At 44.5% G+C, this 24,697-nt stretch overlaps 1 protein-coding gene across 7 annotated transcripts in view; it reads right to left on the bottom strand.

The window, feature by feature from the left end:
* ZDHHC3 (zinc finger DHHC-type palmitoyltransferase 3) overlaps nucleotides 1-24,697 on the bottom strand; it is a 331,954-nt gene that overhangs the window by 154,780 nt on the left and 152,477 nt on the right. For all 7 annotated transcript variants that reach the window (XM_070727364.1, XM_070727367.1, XM_070727368.1 and 4 more), the window contains exon 3: nucleotides 7,767-7,891. In XM_070727364.1, the coding sequence (XP_070583465.1) occupies nucleotides 7,767-7,891 (125 nt within the window). The remainder of the gene's footprint in view (nucleotides 1-7,766; nucleotides 7,892-24,697) is intronic.

The following is a 24,697-nucleotide window of genomic DNA, read 5'->3' as shown; positions in this document are numbered from 1 at the left end:
ACAAGGGGGTGGGATAGGGAGATGGGCCAGGGTGGGCCGAAGGGTATTCTGATTTTAAAAGGCGTGCATTAAATACAGGGTGAATCCTTCTCAGGGTTTTTGGTAGATCCAGCTGCACCGCTACCGGGTTGACAATTTTCACAATGGGAAAAGGTCTTACATATTTGGGGCCCAGTTTCTTGGATTTCTGCAGGAACTTTATAGATAGGAAAGCTGTATCTCCTACTTGGTATTCCCTGGGCTTAACTCTTTTATTATCTGCTTGGGTTTTATGAGCCTGGTAAGCCTCATTGAGGGTTTTACGAACCACAGGCCAATTTAACTGCGATTGATCAATCCACTCCTTTAATGAAGGGATTTGGTGCTCTTCCTGTGGTAATTCAGGGATGGGTACAAAGTCTTGGCAGTAGACAACCCTGAATGAGATGAAACCAGTGCTACTATGCACAAGGTTATTATAGGCCACCTCCGCGAATGGCAGCAAGTCATTCCAATTATTTTGCTGATAATTTTTGTAACAACAGGGGTACTGCTCTAGCAGAGAATTGGCTCTCTCGCATACCCCATTGGTCTGTGGATTATGGGCGGAGTTTAATTCCTGAGTGGAACCTATCAAAGATAGGAACCCCTTCTAAAGTGGAAGTAAATTGTAACCCTCATGGAGCCTATACACATGTTGAATAAACAACTTAGCCAGGTTTTTTTCTGACGGACTTTTCAGGCATGCACGAAATGAACCTGTTTGGAGAAAAGATAGTGTAGTGAAAAAGTGAATCAGACAAAATGCTGCACCCAGTGAACTTGCTTGGGTGACAACTTTCTGGGATTTTTTTTAGCATCTCTAGGTTTTTATGATCAGTCCACACTTCAAAAGGATGTTTGACCCTTTCAAGGAAGTGCCTCCAGGTTAGTAGGACCCATCGGACAGCAAAATCTTCCTTTTCCCAGATGGCCCACCTTCTTTCAGTCTCAGCTTCCAGGAGATGTAAGCATTAGGTTGTAAAACTCCCTCCGCATTCGCCTGAAGCAGCACTGCCCTTCCTGCAAATTTGCAAAATCCAGGAAACTCTACAGTTGCTTACAGGTGAGTGAGGCAGACCATTCCAAGACAGCCCTCACCTTTTCGGGATCCATCTCCAACCACTGATGTAATACGTGGTACCCAGATAGCCAATTTTGCTTTGGTGAAACTCACATTTCGACAACTTGGCATACAATTCGGTCACTGAGTTTTTCTAGCACTGACCACACCAGCATCACATGTTCTTCCATGGTTTGTGTGTAAATAAGTATGTCATCAAGATATACCAAGACCTCCTTGTATAAATGTTTATGGACTACCTCATTGTTCAGCTGTATGAATTCTGCTGGCGCCCCCTATGGGCCAAAGGGTAGCACTCGAAATTGAAAGCAACCCAGCAGGCAACTGAAAGCAGTTTTCCACTCATCTCCTTCTTTAATTCAGACTCTGTAATAGGCCTCTGGTAAATCCAGCTTAGTGAAGATTCTCCCTTTTTCAATGTGAGCTAGCATGTCTTTCATGAGGGGTAGGGGATATATATTCTCAACACATTCAGACTGTTCTAGTAAATACAGAGGTGTAAGGAGCCATCTTTCTTCTCCTGGAAGAGGATAGGGGCAGCCACTTGTGGCCTAGCTGGCTGAAGGAAACCCCATTCTAGGGTTTTATCAATGAAACTGTGTAATTCATCTAGCTATCGAGGTGTTTGGTTTAAGTAGTTTCACACCAGACAGAATTTCTATATTGCACTCCATGGCATAGTAGGGTGGCAACGTATCTGAGGCCCTCTCACTAAATGCTTCTTTTAGGTCCCAGTACTCTTCTAGTATCTTTTCTTCCCCACCAATATGTTCCTCTCCTACTGCAGCCTCCTCATTAGAACCCTCTGCCTCGAGGTTTGATTCCCCCCTTTGGTTGTGGGGGATGCGTAACACTCCTGTTCTGCAGTTTAAGCTAGGGCAACACTAGGAATAGGCAATTGTCCATCCCTGGGGCCACGATAAAGCTTATAGTCTCTTGGTGGCCCCCGAGCCTTATTTCTATAGGTTCAATCTCATATTGAGCTGGTCCTCCCCCAGCCACTGTCCCATCCAATTGGCAAAAAGTAATAGACTCATTCATGCATTTTAGCTTTAGTCCCAATTTCTCCACCACCTCTGGGCTAATTACACATCTGGTGCATCCAAAATCCAAAAGAGCAAGCATCTTCCCCTGGGCACCAGGTGATTAAATCCTCAATTTGATCAGAAGGTAGAGGGGTCCATTGTTTGGATTTACCAAGGAATCATCATCCAGTTCGCTGTAGTTGTCACCTGGGAAAATCAGAAGCCCTGGCTCCTTCCCTTGGGGGGGGGGGGGCAACCTCTATGGTTTCCACTCATTTCAGGACAGATTCATGAGCTTTTGCAGTTAGCTTGTCAGGTTTCTTTCCACCAGTAGGGGTCATTCTTGGAACAGGTTTGGCAACCCAGCCACCCAGTGCCCCTCCTTTCCAATATGAAATAGGCAGATGTTTTGGGTTTGGCTCCTGCCTCTCCCTTCATCCTTCTGGAACCACCTGCCATAGCTGGGGTAGAGGGCTCATCCTGACTGTAAGCTTCTCTATGCTGATTCCACTTCTAATGCTAAGACATACTAACGTTGTAAATCTTTAGAAATTCCCCGAGCACAGCAGCATTGGAAAATGTCCTCATTCAGGCCATCTTTGTAATAATCCATCAGGGCTTTAGCCAAATACCTTCGCATATAAATCACCAGTTTACTGATTTATATTCAGCCACTGATCTTCCCTCCTGGGTCAGGTTTTTCATCCTTTTTCTAGCCTTGCGTTCAGCTAGGGGGTTCTCAAAATGCACCCGGAGGGCAGTTATAAAAGCATTATAGTCCCTCATCACTGGGTCATCTTCATTATGGAGATCTACCATCCATTCAGCTGCTATGCCTTCCAGGGCCAAAAAGACCATCACACTTTGGAGGCTTCATTAGGAAATCCTTCCCCATACTCTTGCATATGATTCTAGACTTGTGTGAGGAAAAAGCCGAAAGCTCTTGAATCTCCATTGTATTTCTATTCCCAGCGGCGGAATCTTTGGAATTCAACACCTCTGTGGTCCTCTCCCTGGCAAGGGACCCTTGGGCTATTGGAGCTCTGGCAACACCAGCTGAGGTACCTGGGGCAGCCTGGACCTCTGAAGATTTCTCTGAGTGGGCCTCCTCCTCAGCCTCTTCAGCTTCACCCCCCCTCCCAGCCAGCAATGCATACCTTCCATGGCTTCTTTGGCTCTCTAAAGCTTCCCTCAGGCTTCGCAAGGTGTCGGTCAGCAAAGGTTCTTCCTTCTCCTACTCTTCCCAATTAGCTCTTTGCTTTTGGCTCTGGGATACAGTCACACTAGGGGGGTTTCTCCTCCAGGGCATCGGGACTCCCCTTTCCTAAAATTACTTAGCTCTGGGAGGAGGCCTGGTTTCAGTTTCCTCCTCACATTCCCACTCAGACTGCTCTTGGCTTTCTTTGAGTGGAGGGAGGGAGGTTCAGCTGTTCTTTCCTCTCGCTGTCTTGGCTGGACATGGTTGCTTAGTCCCCTTGGTAGATTTCTCTTCGGGATGACTATTTAATGCAGATCTTGCTTAATGTCGATGTGCTTCCCTTCAGAGCCCAGGAAAGTAAAACTCTGATTCTATTTGAAATAAAAATAGAACTTTTACTAGAGAAGAAGTGAATGCAACAAATGGAAAGCAAGATTTGAGGGAAAAGGTGCACAGATTGCGCAAAGATCCCAAAATCCTTCCAAGTGCCTCCCTTGGGTCCATTGTTCCCTCTAATATTTTTCTGGTGTGTGCAGATAAGTATAGTGTCTGAGCAGCAGATTTTCATGCCTGAGCACCTGAATTTTTTTCACAATGTCACCCAAGACAACAAGATCAGTGTTACTGATTTCGCAAAACCCTTTTTGCAGAATGTGTTCAGCAGAACAGCTGTATGGGATTTCAGTTTGAGATTGTTTTTACTTTGGTGTGTAGTTCACACACACACACACACACACACACACACACACAAACACATTTTTGCTGATAATGAAAAAAAAGGGAGACTGGTATTTCAAGCTCTTTTGCTCTCTGCAGCTAGCCATGCCTGTGGGGTCTGCTCTGCAAGGCAGCAGCTTTAACCTCTAGACCACAGGATCTCATCCCTTTAGCTTGCTCCAGGGAAGAGCAATGCTTTTTTCTGTCCTGGAGCTATACCCAAATATGGGAAGGAGCACACAGCTTCCTTTTTTCCTATCAGCGCCTCCAGGGGCCCTTAAAAAATGAAAACTGTAAAGAAATTCCCATTGTGTTTTTTTTCTTTCTTCAGCCAGTATCTATTTTGGACCTGGACTAGAATCTGGCTGGCTGCTCCAAGAATAAGAGTTTTACAGGCTTGTAATTTTTAAAACAACATTTATTTATTTATTTATTTTCCTTCCACATTAGAATTCATCATATATGGCTCTGGCATGCAAAATGCATTCCAATCTTACAAACTAAAATGACAAAGTTATAATTCTTTCTAAAAGAACAGGCTGTATATTTCGGAACATCTTCTTATCTCTGGGTCAGGTTCACACTATTAAAAACAGTTTTATCATGCAATATAAAACTCACTTCTCTGGAGAAATGGCAAACACATCCATCTTGTTTATAGCACTTTGAAGAAAAGCATTCATCTCTTCTGGTCAATTCCAAATGTGATGTAATTAATTAATTTATACACTCTGAACAGCATATTAAAACCTCTTCCCCACCAAGTTCATCTTTTCTTTTATCTGACCTTCTGAACTTTGCACTTAACCAAGGACTCCCTTCAAGGATTCCCCTCCCGTTATCTAAAGAAGTATTACTCTGCATACTTTCATCGGATGGCTGTTCTATTTCATTTTCATCATCATTAGCTTCCTCCACATCTCTTAAATCAGGGTAATTAACAGCTTCTACATCATCTTCGTCTTCTGAATCTGACAATTCCAAAGACTGACAGGGAACACTCACAGCAGTATCCTTCTGCTATCCCAAATTAATGAGATTTTTTTTCCAATTTTCATACTCTCCTCCAATAAGAATTAAAATAGCACTGGAACTCTGCTGGTGATTGGCCCAAAGTCACCCAGGAAGTTTCAATTTCTCCCCATCTTTCCCCATCTTGCCTGGTCTGCAGTGCTTGTGAGAGCTGCAGTAGCAGCAGACAGGCTGGTGGAAGAGTCTCCTGGCAGCACTGTGCAGCAAAGCCCCAAGGGCTTTGTGAGCTCCTCCTCCTTCCTCTCTCCTCCCACTGCCACAGGTGGGCGTATCGGCCATTAGATCTTCTACATCTGGCATGCTGCAGCCGTTGAACGTCAGTAGGCTATAAACAAGTCCATGATGCCTAGCTGTGCCAGGGAGATAATGGTGGGACTAACCCTCCCTTAACAGTATTCAAAACCTCAAAAAGGATAAACTACAGCATACCTACTCCTCTCCCAAAACTCCGTTTTTTTCCTCCCCCCTCCCCCCGTTATTACGGAAGCTGAGGCAAGCAGGACAAGAAGAAATGCAAAGGCTGACAAAAGTCTTCCTTTGCAGGTGTCCAAATGTTGTTTTGATTCTCCTACTACTTTGAAGACTTTGAGGGCTTAGATAGAATGCTAGGCCCACAGATGTCTTCAGAGGAAGGGGATAGATATATCTATATCCACACATCCAGAAAAATACTGCTGTGTGTATCAATGTCCCCTCAATCTTTTTTTGGTGTGTGTGGAAAAGTATGTTTGAATGACACATTTCCATGCCTGAGCATCTGAATTTTTTTCACAGATATCACCCAAGACAACAACAAAATAGGTTTTCCTTTTGATCATCGTCATTTAATTTTTGGATGAAGTGACAACATGATGGGATTTGAGACAAGAGCCTTTTCTATCATCAGACCCACCTTTGGAGCATCATTCCCCTAGTTGATTACTATTTAAAAGCTGTTCATTTTAAAATTGTTTTCTAAATATATGTCTAACTGTGATGGTGATGATTTTGGTACTCTTATTGGAGTGACCAAGTGCTTTCTCCAGGATGATGTTCTCAACCTATTACTTTAGATTTTCCAACAACGTACCCTTCATTACTGTAACTGACTGCTAATCCATTTGGCTGCTAATCATCCTGTTTTTCCTTTCCCCCCTCATACTGTGTAAAAGATATTTAATTTGAGCTTGTTTAAGCAATGTCTAACTGCTGGGGATAATAGATGAAATAATAATAGATGAAATAATAAAGAAGAATTCTGGGAGTTGAAGTCCACAAATCTTAACGTTGCCAAGGTTGGAGATTCCTGGTGTAAGGAGTTTCATGTCACTTTAATAATGAATTGGAACTCTTAATTCAAACATCCCCTTCTCTGACTGACTGCAAGTCCATGGCCACTTCCTCTCTTGTAACCCTTGTAAGCGCTTCGCCAAGGTACCATCATGGGGGCATCACTTCAGGAGAGACCAAAGCTAAGTGACAGAGCAGGCAGACCAATGGAGTCCAAAGCGGAGCTTCCATACCCCTCTGTATCAATGGGGGTCTTCTAGCGTTAGAGGCAGGGTTTATGTTAGGGAGAGAAAAATGAGTGGGTAGTGGCGGCAACAATCTGGAAGCGACCACATGATAAAAGGCACTCGGACCTCCTGGAGTTCTTTGCTCGGTGGGGGTGTCTCTGTCAGGAGCCGGAGGGTACTCCTTCCCACAGAGCCTTGGGTCTCCTGCTGCTTCTCTGTCGGGTGTTGATTGCACGACAGTTGAAAAATGCTGCATGGAAGTTTGTTCTTGCGTGTGTGTGTGCGTGCATGTGTGTGTACAAAAAGATATTGATAAAATTGAATGGGGGCTACAAAAGACAAGCTACAAAAATGGTGGAAGGTCTTAGCATAAAACCTTTCAGGAAAGACTTAATGAACTCAATCTGTATAGTCTGGAGGACAGAAGGGAAAGGGGGCACATGATTGAAACATTTAAATATGTTAAAGGGTTAAATAAGGTTAAGAAGGGAAATGTTTTTAATAGGAAAGTGAACACAAGAACAAGAGGGCACAATCTGAGGTTAGTTGGGGGAAAGATCAGAAGCAACGTAAGGAAATATTATTTTACTGAAAGAGTAGTAGATGCTTAGAACAAACTTCCAGCAGATGTGGTTGGTAAATCCACAGTAACTGAATTTAAACATGCCTGGGATAAAAACATATATAATTAACAATAATTAATAATTTATTAGATTTGTATGCCGCCCCTCTCCGATATATCCATCCTAAAATAAAATACAGGAAATAGTATAAGGGCAGACTAGATGGACCATGAGGTCTTTTTCTGCTGTCAGTCTTCTATGTTTCTATGTTTCCATGTATATGCACACATACAGTCATAAACAAACACATACCAGGGCAGTATTTTTCTGGATGTGTAGATCTGCCGGTGGAAACAATTCTAAACTATCTTTTAACTCAAAGTGAATAAATTAACATATTACAAATGAATAAGTGTACAAACCTGCTTTTTTAAATAGAAAGTATGAAGATGTTACAAAATTCAATTCTGAATTATATTGAGTTTTGCAACACAATTAAAATAAATCAAAATGTAGAAATGTGTTGAAGTCATATTGGCAGATGAATGATTCACATGCTAGATTAATGCTGATGCCTCTATTTAAGTACAATAGTAACATAAATACACTATGATGATGATGTATTATAATTACCTGCAGTGATGTGCTCTGTCCGGTTTGATACTACAGCATTTCGGACACTTATAAACTACTTGTCCTGGCTTCAGCTGTAAGCTTTCTATGAATTCTTTTGTAGCATTACCTTTGGGCACTGAACCCTAAAAGGGAAAATAAAGAGTGCCAGAACACTGAGTCACAATCAGAAAATTCAAAGGGCCTATTATAGACACAGATGAATTTAGGAAGGCATAATGACAATGCATGTAATACCTCCGAGACCGCCTTCTGCCGCACGAATCCCAGCGGCCAATTAGGTCCCACAGAGTTGGCCTTCTCCGGGTCCAATGTCGTCTGGTGGGACCCAGGGGAAGAGCCTTCTCTGTGGCGGCCCCGGCCCTCTGGAACTAACTCCCCCCAGAGATTAGGACTGCCCGCACCCTCCTCACCTTTTGTAAGTTATTAAAAACTCATCTTTGTCGCCAGGCATAGAGAAACTAACACATAACCCAATTGTCAAGGCTGGTGTATAGTTTTGTTGGTTGTGTGATTATTTTATTTTATTATAAGGGTTTTTAATTGCATTTTAAAATTGGATTTGTACTGTTTATGTTGTTGTGAGCCGCCCCGAGTCCTTGGAGAGGGGCGGCATACAAATCTAATAAATTATTAAATTATAAATTATTATTACAAAGGTATGGCACTTCCTTTGAATCAGAAGCTAAAGCGTGCAATCAAATAGTTTATGAACATGTGGCTTAATGATAGTAACAGGTTCCAATTGCTGCCTCATATGGGAAATACCTATGCATGCAAGGCATTCAATGCCTAGAACGCCAGCCAGAAATATATGTGTAGTGTAGATATACAGATATGAATCAGATCAGTTTGATCCTAAATGTAGTGCACAATACAGTTATTTTGGATCAAACAATTTTGGAAGAGAAAAGTAAGAAAAAAACTGGTTAAAGCTTTCCCTGTCAATAATGGAAGAGATTAGGGTAAAGGACTGTTGAACTTACCTGAACGGTCTTCTCGATGCACTGCAAGGAGAGTCCAGGATGGGTAATTCTTCAGTCTGATTGGTAGGGACTGAGTTTAATTTAAATATTAGGCAGGTGCCGCCCCCTTAGCCCTCCAGTCTAAATTAAAACGAAGGAGCAGTAAAGTCCAACACATTTATTGAACCATATGAAAAACCCAACAACGTTAAAGAAACAAACCATAAACCTTAAGATGGCCCCTGGTCCAGAGCCGGGTGGGTCTGGACTCTCCTTGCAGTGCATCGAGAAGACCGTTCAGGTAAGTTCAACGGTCCTTCTCCAATGCACTTGCAAGGAGAGTCCAGGATGGGATATGCCCAAGAAAAAACTCAAAGGGAGGGAGAAGGCTGGACCAGTGGCTCGGCAAAGGAACAAACCTCCTGTAGAACCCTCCTCCCAAAGGCCGCTTCTGTTGAAGCATAGGAGTCTATTCGATAGTGCTTTATAAAGGTTGAGGGAGCAGCCCAAGTGGCCGCCCGGCAAATGTCCTCTAAAGACGCCTGTGTCCTCCATGCCGTCGAGGTGGCGGCACTGCGAGTCGAGTGTCCCGTGATCCCCTGTGGCACAGGAGAACCTCTAGCTCTGTAGGCCTCCGAAATACAATCGCGGAGCCAACGGCTGATGGTCTGGGAGGAAACTCTAGACCCCATAGATCTTGATGCAAAGGACACAAACAAGGCTTCTGAAGATCGAAAGGACTGAGTCCTGCGAATGTAGAGTTTAAGGGCTCTCCTCACATCCAGCTTCTGCCATCTCAACTCTAAGGGGTGAGTCCCATGGGTACAAAAATCCAGCAGCACGATATCTTGTGCCCTGTGAAAAGTGGTATTCACCTTAGGCAGGAAAGCTGGGTCAAGCCGAAGGACCACTCTGTCCGGATGAAAACGACATAAGTCCGGTCGTGTAGACAAGGCCGAAATCTCTGAGACCCTTCTGGCAGACGTAATAGCTACCAGAAAGGCAGTCTTAAGAGTCAACAGCCGTATAGAAACCTGTCGTAGAGGCTCAAATGGAGGGCCTGTGAGTGAGTGGAGCACCAAGGACAGGTCCCATGACGGGAAACGATGTATGACTGGCGGTTTAATATTAGCCGCCCCTCTCAGGAAGTCTCTTATCCATGGATGTTTGCTCAAGGGGCGATGACTGTCCATTGTAATGATGCTGGATAAAGCAGCCACATGCCTACGAAGAGTATTCGGGGCAAGGCCCTTGTCCAGACCGGCTTGTAAGTATGCCAGGACCATAGGAGGAGAAGCCGTCTGAGGATCAACCTGTCTTTGTGCACAGAACGTAGAAAAGGCCGCCCAGGTGGCCTGGTAGATCCTCCTGGTAGAAGGCCTACGGGCAGCCTGTATGGTATCAATAACCGTGTCTGGCAGAGCGTGACTCCTCAGCCGTTCCCGCTCAAGCGCCACACGGTTAGCTGCCACCACTGAGGCTCCGGGTGTGACATGGTTCCCTGTAAGAGCGAGATCCGGTGGTCCGGAATCCTCCATGATGGAGCAATTGAGAGCTGCATCAGGTCTGCGAACCAGATCCGACGGGGCCAAAAGGGGGCCAGTAACAGCACCTCTGCTTGTTCCTGCAATATCTTCCGAATGACTCTGGGGATGATGGAAATTGGTGGAAACGCATATAAAAGCCCCCGAGGCCATCCGAGACGCAGTGCATCTACTTCTTCCGCTCCCGGGGATGGAAATCGGGAGAAGAAACGAGGAAGCTGGGAGTTGAGACATGTTGCAAACAAATCCATAACCGGCACCCCAAACCTCCTGGTGATCTCCTGGAAGATCCCTGGTTCCAGTTGCCATTCCCCTGGATCTAGGGTCTCCCTGCTGAGCCAGTCTGCACATACGTTCTCCACCCCCGAGATGTGTTCCGCTGAGAGTGATGCCAGATTGGTCTCCGCCCACCTGAAAAGAGACTCCGCCTCTGCCATCAGCCTCCGTGACCGTGTTCCCCCCTGTCTGTTGATGTGGGAACGGGTGGCCACGTTGTCGGTCATAATCAATACGTGCTGATCCTTCACCAGGTGAGCAAAGCTGTGGAGGGCCAGTGACACTGCCTTCAATTCCAAGAAGTTTATATTGACATTGCAAGGGTCCTGCTGCGACCACAGACCTTGCGCCATCTGTGAGGAAAGATGTGCTCCCCACCCTCGGAGACTCGCATCGGTCGTCACCGTGAGGAATTCCTTTTCCAGAAAGGAGGAACCCCTTCTCAAGGCCGGAGACACCCACCACCGGAGAGATCTGCGAACCCTGGCGTTGAGGAAAACCCTCCTGCGAGAGTGGCTTGACTTCTGCTTCTGAAATGGGAGAAGGAACCACTGTAATGGTCGAAGGTGGTGCCTTGCCCACGGTATTATGCCAATGCATGACACTAGTGTTCCAAGGAGTTGGGATAGAAAAAGGAGACTTGGGGACTGCTGGAGGCGTAGCTCTCCCACCAGTTTCCTGATTGTAGACTGCCTGTCCCAGGACAGAAACACCTCGCCCAGCTTGGAATCTATCGTTGTCCCCAAGTGGGCCAGGCGGGTCGTGGGAGTCAGGTGGCTTTTGTCCCAGTTTATGGAAAAGCCATGGTCTTGAAGGGTCTGGATGGTCAAATGTAAGTCCCTGAGTGCTTGATCCCGCGTTCTGGACAAAATCACAATGTCGTCCAAATACGCCATGAGGCGTACCGACTGACATCTGAGGTGCGCCGTAAGGACATCCAGCAACTTCGTAAATGCCCTTGGGGCTGAGGATAGGCCAAAGGGCATTGCCCTGTACTGGAAATGTGCTCTGGCAAGGCAGAATCTGAGAAATTGTCTGTGAGGAGGAAATATCGAGACATGGAGATATGCCTCCTTCAGGTCTATGGAGGACATGAGGTCCCTGTGGCGGATAGCTGCAATTATGGACCTGAGAGAGTGCATCTTGAACCTCCTGTATTTGACATAGAGGTTCAAGTGCCACAGGTTCAGAATCAGCCGCACTCCCCCCGACGACTTGGGAATGAGAAAAATCGCCGAATAGAAGCCCCCGCCTCGCTGCTCCAGGGGAACCTCCTCTATAGCTCCTATGTCCAGTAAGTGTGAGACTTCTTTGTATAGGAGTCTTCTTTTCTCCCCATCTGATGGAACTCGACACGGGAGAAATCTGTGTGGCGGAGGGCGGAAGAACTCTATCCTCAAGCCTTCAGCCACGGTGGATACCGCCCAGGCGTCTGAGGACGTAGCCTCCCATGCGGCCTGGAAGGACGTCAGTCTTCCGCCCAAACAGCTGTTGATTTCGGAGTCACTTCGCCTTCTTGAAGCCCCTGTTGCCTCCTCTAAAGGGGCGGCGGCCTTGGTAGGACCTATTCCTGTCAGCTTGGAAGGATCTGTCCGCTCTAAAGGACCCTTGGCTAAAGGAGCCCTGGAAATACGGCCTCGACGCTTGGGTGCCCGTCGAGGAGGGCTCCGACCGAAAGGGCTGTCTCCGTTGATAGGGATTGAACCTCCTATCCTGTTTCCTGTTCGCCCTAGGCATGACCTTCTTCTTATCTTTATCCTCAATGAGGACATCGTCCAGGACCTCCCCAAACAGCTTCTTGCCTTTGAATGGAGCAGATGCCAGGCTCCACTTGGATTTTACGTCAGCTTGCCAGCTCCTGAGCCAAATGAGCCTACGAGAGGCGACTGAGGAGGCCATTGCACGGGAAGCGAATTTAGCTGCGTTGACCGTAGCATCCGCCGAAAACTCCGTGGCCGCCAGGAGCTTGTTGAGGTCTTGGCGGAGTCTACTATCTTCCGGATTAACCCTGGATTGCAGCTCTTGGATCCAGAGCATCGTGGCTCTGTTAAAGAACGATGCCGCTGAAGCGGCTCGAAGAGCCCAGGCCGCCATCTGGTGAGTCCTGCGCACCACATTTTCCGCTCTCTTGTCCTCAGCTCTCAGACCCTCTTGAGACTCTGAGGGAACGAGGGCATTGGACACCAGGCTCGTCACCGGTTTATCCACCACTGGAAACTCCAGCAGGTCCTCCATCGCCTGATCAAACATATAGAACCTGCGATCAAGGTTAGAAGGCCCCTGGGCGGCGGCTGGGTTCTCCCACGGGCGCTGGATTGTCTCTCTGAACAGGTGAGAAGACGGAATGTGGACCGTTTCCTGTTTGGGGAAGACAAATAGGCCACCAGCAGGTTGGGTCGTCGCTGTCGTCGCTGCCTGGTCCCCCTCACCTGCCTGTTCAATGGTCAACTTGGCTTTATTCAAAAGGACCCTAAAGAGGGACGACTTGAAGAGTCCAGGAAAACTGGGTGGTTCAGGGGGCTGTTCATCACCCGACAGTTCATCTTCTGCCCCACTGAAGTCGCCTCTAGATGACCGCTCCTCATCCATTGATCCTTCCATGGAAAGGGGGACAGGGGCAGTCCAGGGGTCCCTAGACCTCGTTGGAGGGAGTCCCACTGGAGCCTGCTGATGCTGTTGAGCCCCTATGGCCACACCTTGGGTATATGCCGTGGCAATGAGGTCTTGCAAAGTCTGAGACATACTCTGCCAGGCCTCATTGGAGTTGCGCAGGCCTGCAGATGTAGGTGTAAAAGTGGCAGCCTGACCAGACTGAGATGATGGAAGGGCTGGATATGCTGACAGTCCTGCAGCCCATTGTCTCTCAGCCCTGGGGGTGGGTGTTGGCAGCCTCACCCTCTCTGGAGACCAATCTCTCTCCGTGGCTGTGCCTACCACCCCTTGCAGAAACATGGGGGAGGCCATCGAAGGGCTGGGTTGACTGACAGAAGGAGCAGGGCCCGTTACCTTCTGGGAAGCCTCTAATTGCCTCTCCAGCGCTCGGATGCGCTTCTCTGCCTCCCTCAGAGAGGCCCCTTGAGAGGTCTTAGTCTTCTGGGGCTTCTCCTTTGGAGTGCAAGGTCCTGCAGAGGCCTCCTCCACGAGCTGGGCCGTCTGATCTGCCATACTGTCACCAACAGGGAGATTGACAGCACCGGTATTAAAGCAAGGCCAAAGAAACTCGCCAACCGCTTTAACCTCACTAGAGCAGAATGACAGGCAACTTATTTTCCTGCGCCTGCGTGTCGCTAGGGCAGATTCCAGCTCAGCTCGCTTAATGAGGCCATTTAAGCCCCGCCCCGCTGTCAACCGGCTCAGAAAACATGACCGCCGGCTGGTTGCCATGGTAGTGCCCAAAGCTTGGGCGCGAAAACCTCCGATGCCGGCCTTTGAACCAACATGGCCGCTGGAGCTGTCAGGCGATGGGCGGGAAAGCCTCCCAGGTTCCAGCCTCTCCATGGAGAAGGCGCCAGCCCTATTCCGAGCGGGGGCGACAGGGGGGGTGCCTTCTTCATCCGAGGCCCGGCGAGGGACCTCTGGCGTCTAATCCCCTTTGGTATATTCGCCACAGGGGAGGGCGGACCCCCCCGCGGCGTCAACCACCTCCTCTCCTCCGGAGTCTACCTCGGAGGTAGTTTCCCCGGGTGCTCACTCCCGAATCCACACTACAGGCCCTTGTGTGGATTCTCCAAAGGGAATGGAGGAGCTGCAGTCAACTGGTTTAGACCCACTGGAGGTCTGAAACCAGAGCTGCCTGAGGAGTCATCCCCCAGCTGCACCTGTGGAAAAGTATACACAAAAAGAAAGGCAAGTTAACCATTAATAACAATAATAAACAACAAAAATAAATTTAATTAAATTTAATTAAATAATTAATTAATTAATTAATAATTGATTAAGTTAACAACAGTAATAAATCTAATGCCTAACTACTCAAACCAATTTTTATTGGAAGAGCAATAAACTCTAAGTCCCTTTACTGCGACTGAGTTTTTTAGACTGGAGGGCTAAGGGGGCGGCACCTGCCTAATATTTAAATTAAACTCAGTCCCTACCAATCAGACTGAAGAATTACCCATCCTGGACTCTCCTTGCAAGTGCATTGGAGAATGTCGACATTCTGCAATGAAAGCAGTGAAACCATTGAGAAACTGGTGCACAGCTATGTGCAGCAGTTAATGGTGGCCCCACTTATTCCTGGGAGGTAGGCAGGGTGATCAGTTTCATCTCAAAGAAACAACAGTATCATTTTGGCATCCCGATTTGCATAAAATTCAGAACAGAAATGTTCCTGGGAACTATAGCCAATCTAGAACAATTCAGAAGAACTTTTCAGCTTAGGTTCAAAAGGCAAGATACATTTTCTGGCCACATCTAAAATCAACTAATCAAATTTCATGAAATAAAGAGAACCTGATACATTTTAAAAATATGTAAAAATTGTGTGTATTTACAAAACACATTACTATTTGAAGCAAGCTACGCTCTATGAAGAAAGGGGAAATAGAGATTTCAATACCATTAATTTCATATATGGCAGATATAACAATAGCTTATACCAGCAGCATCAAAATCAAGATGTGCTTAAATCTGGCCTGCGGGGCCAGACTGGAAATATCAAAGGACTGGCCTGCAGTGCCTCTGCCTGCTAAAACAGGGCCGAAGGGAAGCAATGTGGGGCATTTGCACAGCCTGTTTTTGGCCAGTAGAGTGCTGCGGGAGGACTTAATTACATTTATGTGGCCTCAAGTAAGTGCCTGAACTGAACAGAAAACAAGTAATGTGCTTTCTTAATACTACAGTTGAATGCCAGGAATTCATTTAATCTACAATCAACAATCTATAACTGACAGCCATTTCCATTTAATATCCTGGAAATGCACCTCTGCTCTTAGATCTTGCGTTGTGTTACTTATACTCTTATATTATTATTAGTTGAATAATAAGAATACAATAGTATAAAATAATTTTTCACCCTGGAAAAGAAATTTATTATGAAACAATAGGACGGTGATGGCTAACCTTTTTCTCTTCATGTGCCGCTGTGGCACGTGTGCCATAGGTTCACCAGCAATAGGATACAGATTTAGGAGGGGGAAAGTTCAGTGTGGCATGAATAATAAGTAATAAATGTTTGCCAGTAATATCTGGTAGAAAAGATAGGAAAATGATTATAGTAAAGAACTTTGGAAACAAAAGAAGGGAAAAATGCATCTTGAGCTTGTGTCAAATGTCCATCATGGCCACACCCATTCCCGTTCTTCTGAGGCCAAACACAACCTTGATGCAGCCCTTAATGAAACTGAGTTTGACACCCCTGGTTTATATGATAGGATTATAAATATGAACTTTATGAAAAGCTTTCTTGCTACAGAAGCTGTTTTGGTTGGCTGTGGGCCAGCTCCTGCCACAAGGACTGTGCGGGTGGATGTGGGTGAATCCTCCCAGATTCAGAGGCCTGTTGTACTGCCGACTGCTTCGGATAGTGAAGCAGCGTCGGAAGCAGGGAGTGACTGTGAAATGGGACCCTCAGAGGGGGTCATGGCAGGCAGCCCATTAGGAAGCAATTCATCCTCCTCATCTTCGCTGGACTCTGATGAAGAAGCATTCATTGATGTACGCAGGCAAAGGGCCATGAATAGAAAAGAGCAGCTACGTAGGTATTACAAGAGATAAGAAAGTTCACCTGTGGTTAGGTGTGGTTCAACTAATTAAAGCTGCTGTTAAATGGGCAGCATGCCGGCCTCTCAGTGTGGAAGATTATCCGTTCGTGACAGTGGAAGTGGCTTTACTCTCTGGATTCTCCAAGGACTCTCTGTGCTTTGCTATCAGGACTCTGAACTTAAACCACAGTCAAACATGTGAGTTGGAAAACGTTTGAAGGAGAGTAGCTGTGACATCTTCACAGCTACTTGTTAATTGCTTTGTGTTTGTTTCTTATTTTTTCAAGTTTCTTGTTTTTCACTGTGAGCAGTGACTCCCTGTCCAAGTAGGGCCGCAACTGGTGCACCAGGCAAACGCCCTCCTCGCCACAGCTGAAAGATGGTGCTCTAATATTAGATGTGGATCGAGGAGGATGCCCAAGTTGTGGACCCTCTCCAAGAGGGTCAGTAATTCCTCCCCAAAGGATAATGGACGGACAGATTGAATTGTTCTTGGAAGGCAAAATCCACAGCCACTCCGTCTTGTCGGGGTTGAGTTTGAGCCTGTTGAGTTTGAGCCTCACCCATGCCCTTGGATGATCTCACCCAGCAGTTTCATGTAGATTATTATTATTATTATTATTATTATTATTATTATTATTATTATTATTATTATTATTAGATTTGTATGCCGCATGAATCCCAGTGACAAGTTTGGTCCCACAGAGTTGGCCTTCTCCGGGTCCTGTCGATGTAACAATGTTGGCTGGCAGGACCTAGGGGAAGAGCCTTCTCTGTGGCGGCGCTGACCCTCTGGAACCAACTCTCCCCAGAGATTAGGACTGCCCCCACCCTCCTTACTTTTCGCAAACTCCTTAAAACACACCTCTGCCATTAGGCATGGAGGAATTGATTCCCCTGGGCCATCTACGCTTTGTATGACTGGGCAGAAAATGAAAGTCTGTTAATACACAACAGAACGGGTTCCGGAAAAGTGTGAAGTATAGAAGTTTGATAGAAGAAGATTTATATTTACATACTTTATTACAAAGTTAATTGTTCTGCCGGCTCTCTGCACGAATCTCTAATTAAATGCAAAAGTAGCCAAAACAGACACACAAATGGGAAAAGTCAACAACAATTTCTTTATCCACAGAAAAATAGAAGCAAACCCCTCTTTTTGTATTCAAAGTGCTCTCATTTAAAACAAACAGACTTGAAGGCAGTTAAATAACAAAAAAAACCCTCAAAGCAATTAACCAGTAGCTATGAAGTCATCACAGCTACTCTCTTTCAGACTTTGTTTAACTCACACGGTTAACTATGATTTACATTCAGAGTCCAGATATCAAAGCACAGAGTCCTTGGAAAATCCAGAGAGTCAGGCCACTTCCACTATCACAAACAGATAATCTTCCACACTGAGAGGCCGGCACACTGCCCATTTAACAGCAGCCCTAATTAGTTGAACCACACTCAACCACAGGTGAACCACCTTATCTCTTGTAATACCTACATAGCTGCTCTCTTCTATTCATGGCCCTTTGCATGCATGTGTCTATAACTGCTTCTTCATCAGTCCAGTGAAGATAAGGAGGAGGTTGAATTGCTTCCTAATCGGCTGTCTGCCATGACCCTCTCTGAGGGTCCCATTTCATAGTCACTCCCTGCTTTCGACGATACTTCGCTGTCCGAAGCAATCGGCTGTAAAACAGGCCTTTGACACTGGGAGGATTCACCCACATCCACCCCCACATTCCTTGGGGCAGGAGCTGGCCCAGAGCCAACCACAACAGTTAATATACTTAATAATTAAATAAGTAAATAAGTTAAGATTATATGTAAAATTTGTATGTTAGAACTGATTTAGGATTGTTTATTGATATTAACTAACTGTATTCAACCTTATCAAATACTGTACCTAGATATTTACTTAGAAATAGAATTTACATAAACTTTTTTCTTTCCTTTTTTATTTATCTGTAAAAAGTTTAATTAACTTCTAGAATATATATAAGGATTACGTAAGCAAGTTTAAGTGAACTGATAAAATTGAGAATTTGAAAAATTGTTTAGCATTGTTTTTTATAGATAAAATATAATTTGATTAGATAATTGAGGAAAGTTTATGTTATTGTGGAAAAATCTAAGATCTTTAAGTATGACAAGCACATCTGCAACAATGAAAGCTACCAAAAAATAAACATCTACAACAAACTTAGACTCGCCAACACATCAAATGACACATGCTACCATGTTAACGAAAGAAAAATCAGGATCTGCAACCAGCTTACAATCAATATAAGATATGGAAAAAGCTTCCTGGTTGGCGACAAGGAGTGAAGCAGCTGCAAGGAGGATCTCCTCCCTGGGTTTGCTTTTTTCCTCCGATCTGCGAGACCTTTCGGGGCACAGTTTGCTTGGAGGGCAACGTGGAGGATGAGGGATTATTCGGGTGCCGATTGCTAAAGGCGTTTTGCAATCGGTGCGAAGGACACCCTCTCTATCGGAGACCGGAGGCACCCGTCTCAGCTGTCACCAGTATGGCGGGTCTGAAACTCCAAGGAGCCACCGCAGAGGGAAGCAAGTGAGAAATACAGATCTTTCCAAAAATTCCTTAAGATTATACTATGTACTGCATTTGGAAGAATTTATTAGAACATCCTTTTTTTTAGTACGAAAAGCATAAAATTACTTTAATTTTTAAATAGACTGCCCTGACAGGAGATCAAGAAAACATCGTAAAAATCAGTAAAAAGCGGCGACGGTGAAGTGGTGAAAGCCAGCAACCCATTTCGATCGGGGGCTGGGTAACCAGAATGTTCTGATCTCAGAAGGGAGTTAAAAATTTTTTTTCCCCAAAGACAGTGTTTAACTCAGATTTTTGGAACCATAGAACTGCACAACATTGAAGCACATAGACATTGATTTTTTACCGTATGTGGAGTCGGGAATTGGACTCAAGATCCTGATAAATAGAGTGAGCAGAGAGAAATTCCTTTACCCTCCTCACACCTTTTTCCAGATTGCTGACAACCGTGGAATTTGAGAAAGAAGGATTTCGTGGGGATTGTTTACCTCTGAACATTAGAACGTTTAAAAACTTGGAAACCGGGCGAGCTGACAGAGGGAGAGGAGTGCCGAGATTTGTGACTTCTACAACGGAAAGCAGACGTTGAGAAGAAATAATTTGAGAGACCTTGAAGCGAGGAGCAGAGAAGCCCGGGGGAGAGCCAGAACAGAGACATCAGCATAGACTATTACGCAGCTAAAGACCTTGCACTTTCTCCGTTCCTGACAATTAAAGTGGTGAAAGCGGCGAGGAGTGAAAGTGAAAGAAGTGAAAGAAAAGACATTGTATCCAACGAACTTGATACACAATTAACTTTCAAAACAAAACCATTCCTTAGGACATTTAAAACCCCGGAAAAGCCTTGGATTAAATAACCTCTAAGTGCCTAAGCAACAAGCAATAAGAAGAAAGAAGATACAACGCTCCCTGTATTTTACACGTTTGCCTATAATTTTCCTGTCTTTTTCTCACTTTCCTGATTACCTGTTATAATATATAATAATATATATAATATTGATATAGACACATAAAATAGACAATAAGATTTAGAACTAGAATTGAATTTTATTCACAGTATCTCTTTAATATTTTTCTTTCTTTTTTTCCCCTTCTCATTGTCTCTCCTTTACTCTATAGATAGATAGTTAAAATCTGGAAATTTAAAGTACATTATCCTTAGGAATATTTCAATTGTTGTTGTTTTTTGCCCCTTCTTTCCCTCTTAGTACCCTACATAGATAAGATAGAATTGTGACACCAATAGTTAAAGTAAGCATTTTTCAATTGTTTCATTTATTACTTTATTTTTAAAAGTATCTCAAGTGTTTTTCTTTGTATCTTTATTACTCTAGATTGGAATAAGATAGGAATAAGATAGGAAACTATAGAATCATAGAACATAGATTAAACTAGAACTACAAATATTGACAAGAATTAGAATTGAATTGTATAGAAAATAAGTTTATAAGTTTATAAGTTTATACCATTATAGTAGTTAAGATACTTACATTGTTATTTACATTGTTATTTGCAAAGGAACGTAGAATCATTTAATTAATTATAAACTAGAAAGCTGACCACAAAAAGTTAACTAGTGAATGAAATATAGCAAGAATTATTAATCTGCTTAAACATTTTTTCTTTCATCTCCCATGGTGATCTGGAATAGAATATTTACTATATTAGAAAAGCAAAATCAGATTATAAAAGAGATGGCCAGCTACCAACCCAAAGGTGGTAAAAAAAACCACAACAACAATAAATACAGCTTCCCCTGCCTCTCAAAGGCAAAGAGATGAGATGTTAAATGTAGAGAAGGAAAAAGAGAGTACATTATTGATGCAAAACATGAATAAAACTTTAACAGTAATGCAGGAGACCATGTTGAAACTGCAGGAACTGATTACAAATAATCATGTAGAACTCAAAACTGATATACGGAGATTAGAAAACCGACTGGAATCCGCACAAGCGGAAACACAAAAAAATGAGGGAAAAATAATGATAGTAGAAAAAAGGACAGAACAAAATGAAAAAAAATTGGAACAGGTCGATCAAAAACTCATAGAATCTCATAGAGAGCTCGAAAATTCATTGATCCAATTGGAATTAGAGAGATCATCCTATTTCTTAAGATTTCAAAATGTGGTAGAGGCAGAAAATGAAAATCTTGGGGAGATTATGACAACAATAATCGCAGGGATATTACAAACTAACAGAGAGGAAGTCATAAACGAATTAGATGAAATATTCAGAATTAATACTAATTATGCGAGAAGACACCGATTACCCAGGGAAATACATTTAAGATTCGCTAGAAAGATCACAAGAGACAGGGTATACGCAGCGTCTAGAGAAGGGAAAATGAAATATAAAGGTAGAGAGCTAAATATCCTGAAACAAATTCCCAGAAAGATTAGAGAACGAAGAAGAGAATATAGAAATCTAGCCTCCCTCCTGAACAAAAAGGAAATAACATTTAGATGGATTACTCCAGAGGGGATGATGGTAAAAATAGAAGGAAGGAGAGTGAAAGTCGATAATGCGGAAAAAGCACAAGAGATATACGAACGAATAACTGCCCTAGACTCCGAATTAGAAAGTGGAGATAGATTAGAATCAAGCAAAGACGAGGATATAGAAATAGACGGACAAATAGACAGGAAGCAAGGACCAGAGGAAATAGAGAGAAAAAGGGAAGGAAGAAGGGACTAAGACTAGATCACAAACAGCAGCTGCAGCAGATAAACAAAACTAGTGTTCTTGCTTTAGTTTCCCCCCCCCCCTCCTTAAGAGGAACACTTAACTAAATGCTCTCAGATATTAAACTGATTTCAATAAATATAAATGGTCTTAATAACAATTGTAAGAGAAAAAAGGTCTTTTCCAAACTCCTAAACCAGAAACTACAAATAACATGTTTGCAAGAAGTGCATATCAAATTGGCACATAAGAAATTTTTAGAATACACCAAACTAGGGGAATTACACGCTTCATTAGACGAAAATGAAAAAAAAAGGGGAGTGGCCACATATGTGAAGAAAGAACTAAAACCAAAAGAAATTAAAACGGATCCCAAGGGAAGATATACAATGACAGAAATTGAAATTTTAGGGAAAAAAATACTATTGGTGAACATATACGCCCCGAATCAAGATTTAAAACAATTTTATAAAAATATACATCAAATTGTGCTTCAAACTAACAATACAAACATCTGCATGGTAGGAGATTACAATGGAATTGTAAACCCAAAAATGGATCACAAAGCAGGGGGGGGGAAAGCAAATTGAAAAGACCTACATTACCAAATACGTTCAATAAAATGACTGAAGAATTAGATCTAACAGATATGTGGAGACTTAGACATCCAAAAGGCAAACAATTCACCTTCCACTCAGGATCACATAATTCATTATCAAGAATAGATATGGCTTGGTTAAGCAAAAGATTACATAAATTAATAAAATCCCTAGAAATAGAACCGAATACGTGGGCGGACCATAATCCTCTTACAATAACTTGGCAAGGAACAAAAAAAGAATATAGGAGATGGTCATTGAACACAAACTTACTACACGACCAGAAATATACAAAGATGATTAATAGAGAAATAAAACTATTTTTAGAGGAAAATAGGAAACAACCCACCACAACACAAATATTATGGGACACGCTAAAGGCATACACGAGAGGAATAACAATATCATATGCAGCTAAAAAATCAAAGGAAGAAAAAGCAGAATACAATTACCACACAAATAGAATAGTAAACTTGGAAAAAAGTTTACAACAAGACCCCACAAATAACCAAACAATAAATTTACTAAGAGAAGCTAAATATAAAATAAATACAGTGGTACCTCAAGATACGAACCCCTCGTCTTACGAACAACTCGAGATACGAACCCGGGGTTCAGAAAAAATTTGCCTCTTCTTACGAAGTTTTTTCATGTTACGAACGCCAAACCCGAACTTCCAGGTTTGGCGTTCAGCTTCAGGAGACGGCTGGGAAGCCACCCGGCTGTTTTAAAAGGTCACAGCCGGGCTGGAGGGCTTCCCAGCAACCTCCCGAACCTTGAACTTTAGCCAAACTTCCGGGTTCGGGGTTCGGGAGGTTTCTGGGAAGCCCCCCAGCCCGGCTGTGACCTTTTAAAACAGCCGCGCGGCTCCCCAGCAGTCTCCGAACGCAGAACGCAGTTTGCTCTCCGGAACCGGGAAGTTTGGCAAAATTTCGGGGTTCGGGAGGCTGCTGGGAAGCCCCGCAGCCCGGCTGTCACAACAACCGGGAGGCTTCAGCCTTTGGGTTTTTGGCTCGGGGGAGCAGGAGGACCTTCCTAACTCCCTCCTCCCCAGCCGAAAACACAAAGGCGGTCTGATGCCGCCCGCTTGAGCCAGGAGACATTCAGGGCGTGGAGGGTTTCTTAGCTTTCCTCTTCCCCATTCTCCGTGAAAGCTGGAGGACAAATAGAGAAGAAACGGTGAAGAGAAGAACCTCCTTGAAAGGTTGAGGACACATGGAGATCAAACTGGGCAGAGGAGAGGTGAAAAACCCTCCGTGAAAGGTTGAGGACACATGGAGATCAAACTGGGAAGAGGAGAGGTGAAAAACCCTCCGTGAAAGGTTGAGGACACATGGAGATCAAACTGGGAGATCAACCTTTCACGGAGGGTTTTTCACCTCTCCTCTTCCCAGTTTGATCTCCATGTGTCCTCAACCTTTCACGGAGGGGTTTTCACCTCTCCTCTTCCCAGTTTGCTCTCCATGTGTCCTCAACCTTTCACGGAGGGTTTTTCACCTCTCCTCTTCCCAGTTTGATCTCCATGTGTCCCCAACCTTTCACGGAGGGTTTTTCACCTCTCCTCTTCCCAGTTTGCTCTCCATGTGTCCCCAACCTTTCACGGAGGGTTTTTCACCTCTCCTCTTCCCAGTTTGCTCTCCATGTGTCCCCAACCTTTCACGGAGGGTTTTTCACCTCTCCTCTTCCCAGTTTGATCTCCATGTGTCCTCAACCTTTCACGGAGGGTTTTTCACCTCTCCTTTTCCCAGTTTGATCTCCATGTGTCCCCAACCTTTCACGGAGGGTTTTTCACCTCTCCTCTTCCCAGTTTGATCTCCATGTGTCCTCAACCTTTCAGGGAGGGTTTTTCACCTCTCCTCTTCCCAGTTTGATCTCCATGTGTCCTCAACCTTTCAAGGAGGGTTTTTCACCTCTCCTTTTCCCAGTTTGATCTCCATGTGTCCCCAACCTTTCACGGAGGGTTTTTCACCTCTCCTCTTCCCAGTTTGATCTCCATGTGTCCTCAACCTTTCACGGAGGGTTTTTCACCTCTCCTTTTCCCAGTTTGATCTCCATGTGTCCCCAACCTTTCACGGAGGGTTTTTCACCTCTCCTCTTCCCAGTTTGATCTCCATGTGTCCTCAACCTTTCAGGGAGGGTTTTTCACCTCTCCTCTTCCCAGTTTGATCTCCATGTGTCCTCAACCTTTCACGGAGGGTTTTTCACCTCTCCTTTTCCCAGTTTGATCTCCATGTGTCCCCAACCTTTCACGGAGGGTTTTTCACCTCTCCTCTTCCCAGTTTGATCTCCATGTGTCCTCAACCTTTCAGGGAGGGTTTTTCACCTCTCCTCTTCCCAGTTTGATCTCCATGTGTCCTCAACCTTTCAAGGAGGCTCTTCTCTTCACCGTTTCTTCTCTATTTGTCCTCCAGCTTTCACGGAGAATGAGGAAGAGGAAAGCTAAGAAACCCTCCACGCCCTGAATGCCTCCTGGCTCAAGCTGGCGGCATCAGACCGACTTTGTGTTTTCGGCTCGGGGAGGAGGGAGTTAGGAAGGTCCTCCTGCTCCCCCCGAGCGGAAAACCCAAAGGCGGAAGCCTCCCGGTTGTTGT

This window comes from Erythrolamprus reginae, chromosome Z (genome assembly GCF_031021105.1).
Source record: "Erythrolamprus reginae isolate rEryReg1 chromosome Z, rEryReg1.hap1, whole genome shotgun sequence".
NCBI lineage: Eukaryota > Metazoa > Chordata > Lepidosauria > Squamata > Dipsadidae > Erythrolamprus > Erythrolamprus reginae.
This window is presented reverse-complemented; position numbering and strand designations above follow the sequence as displayed.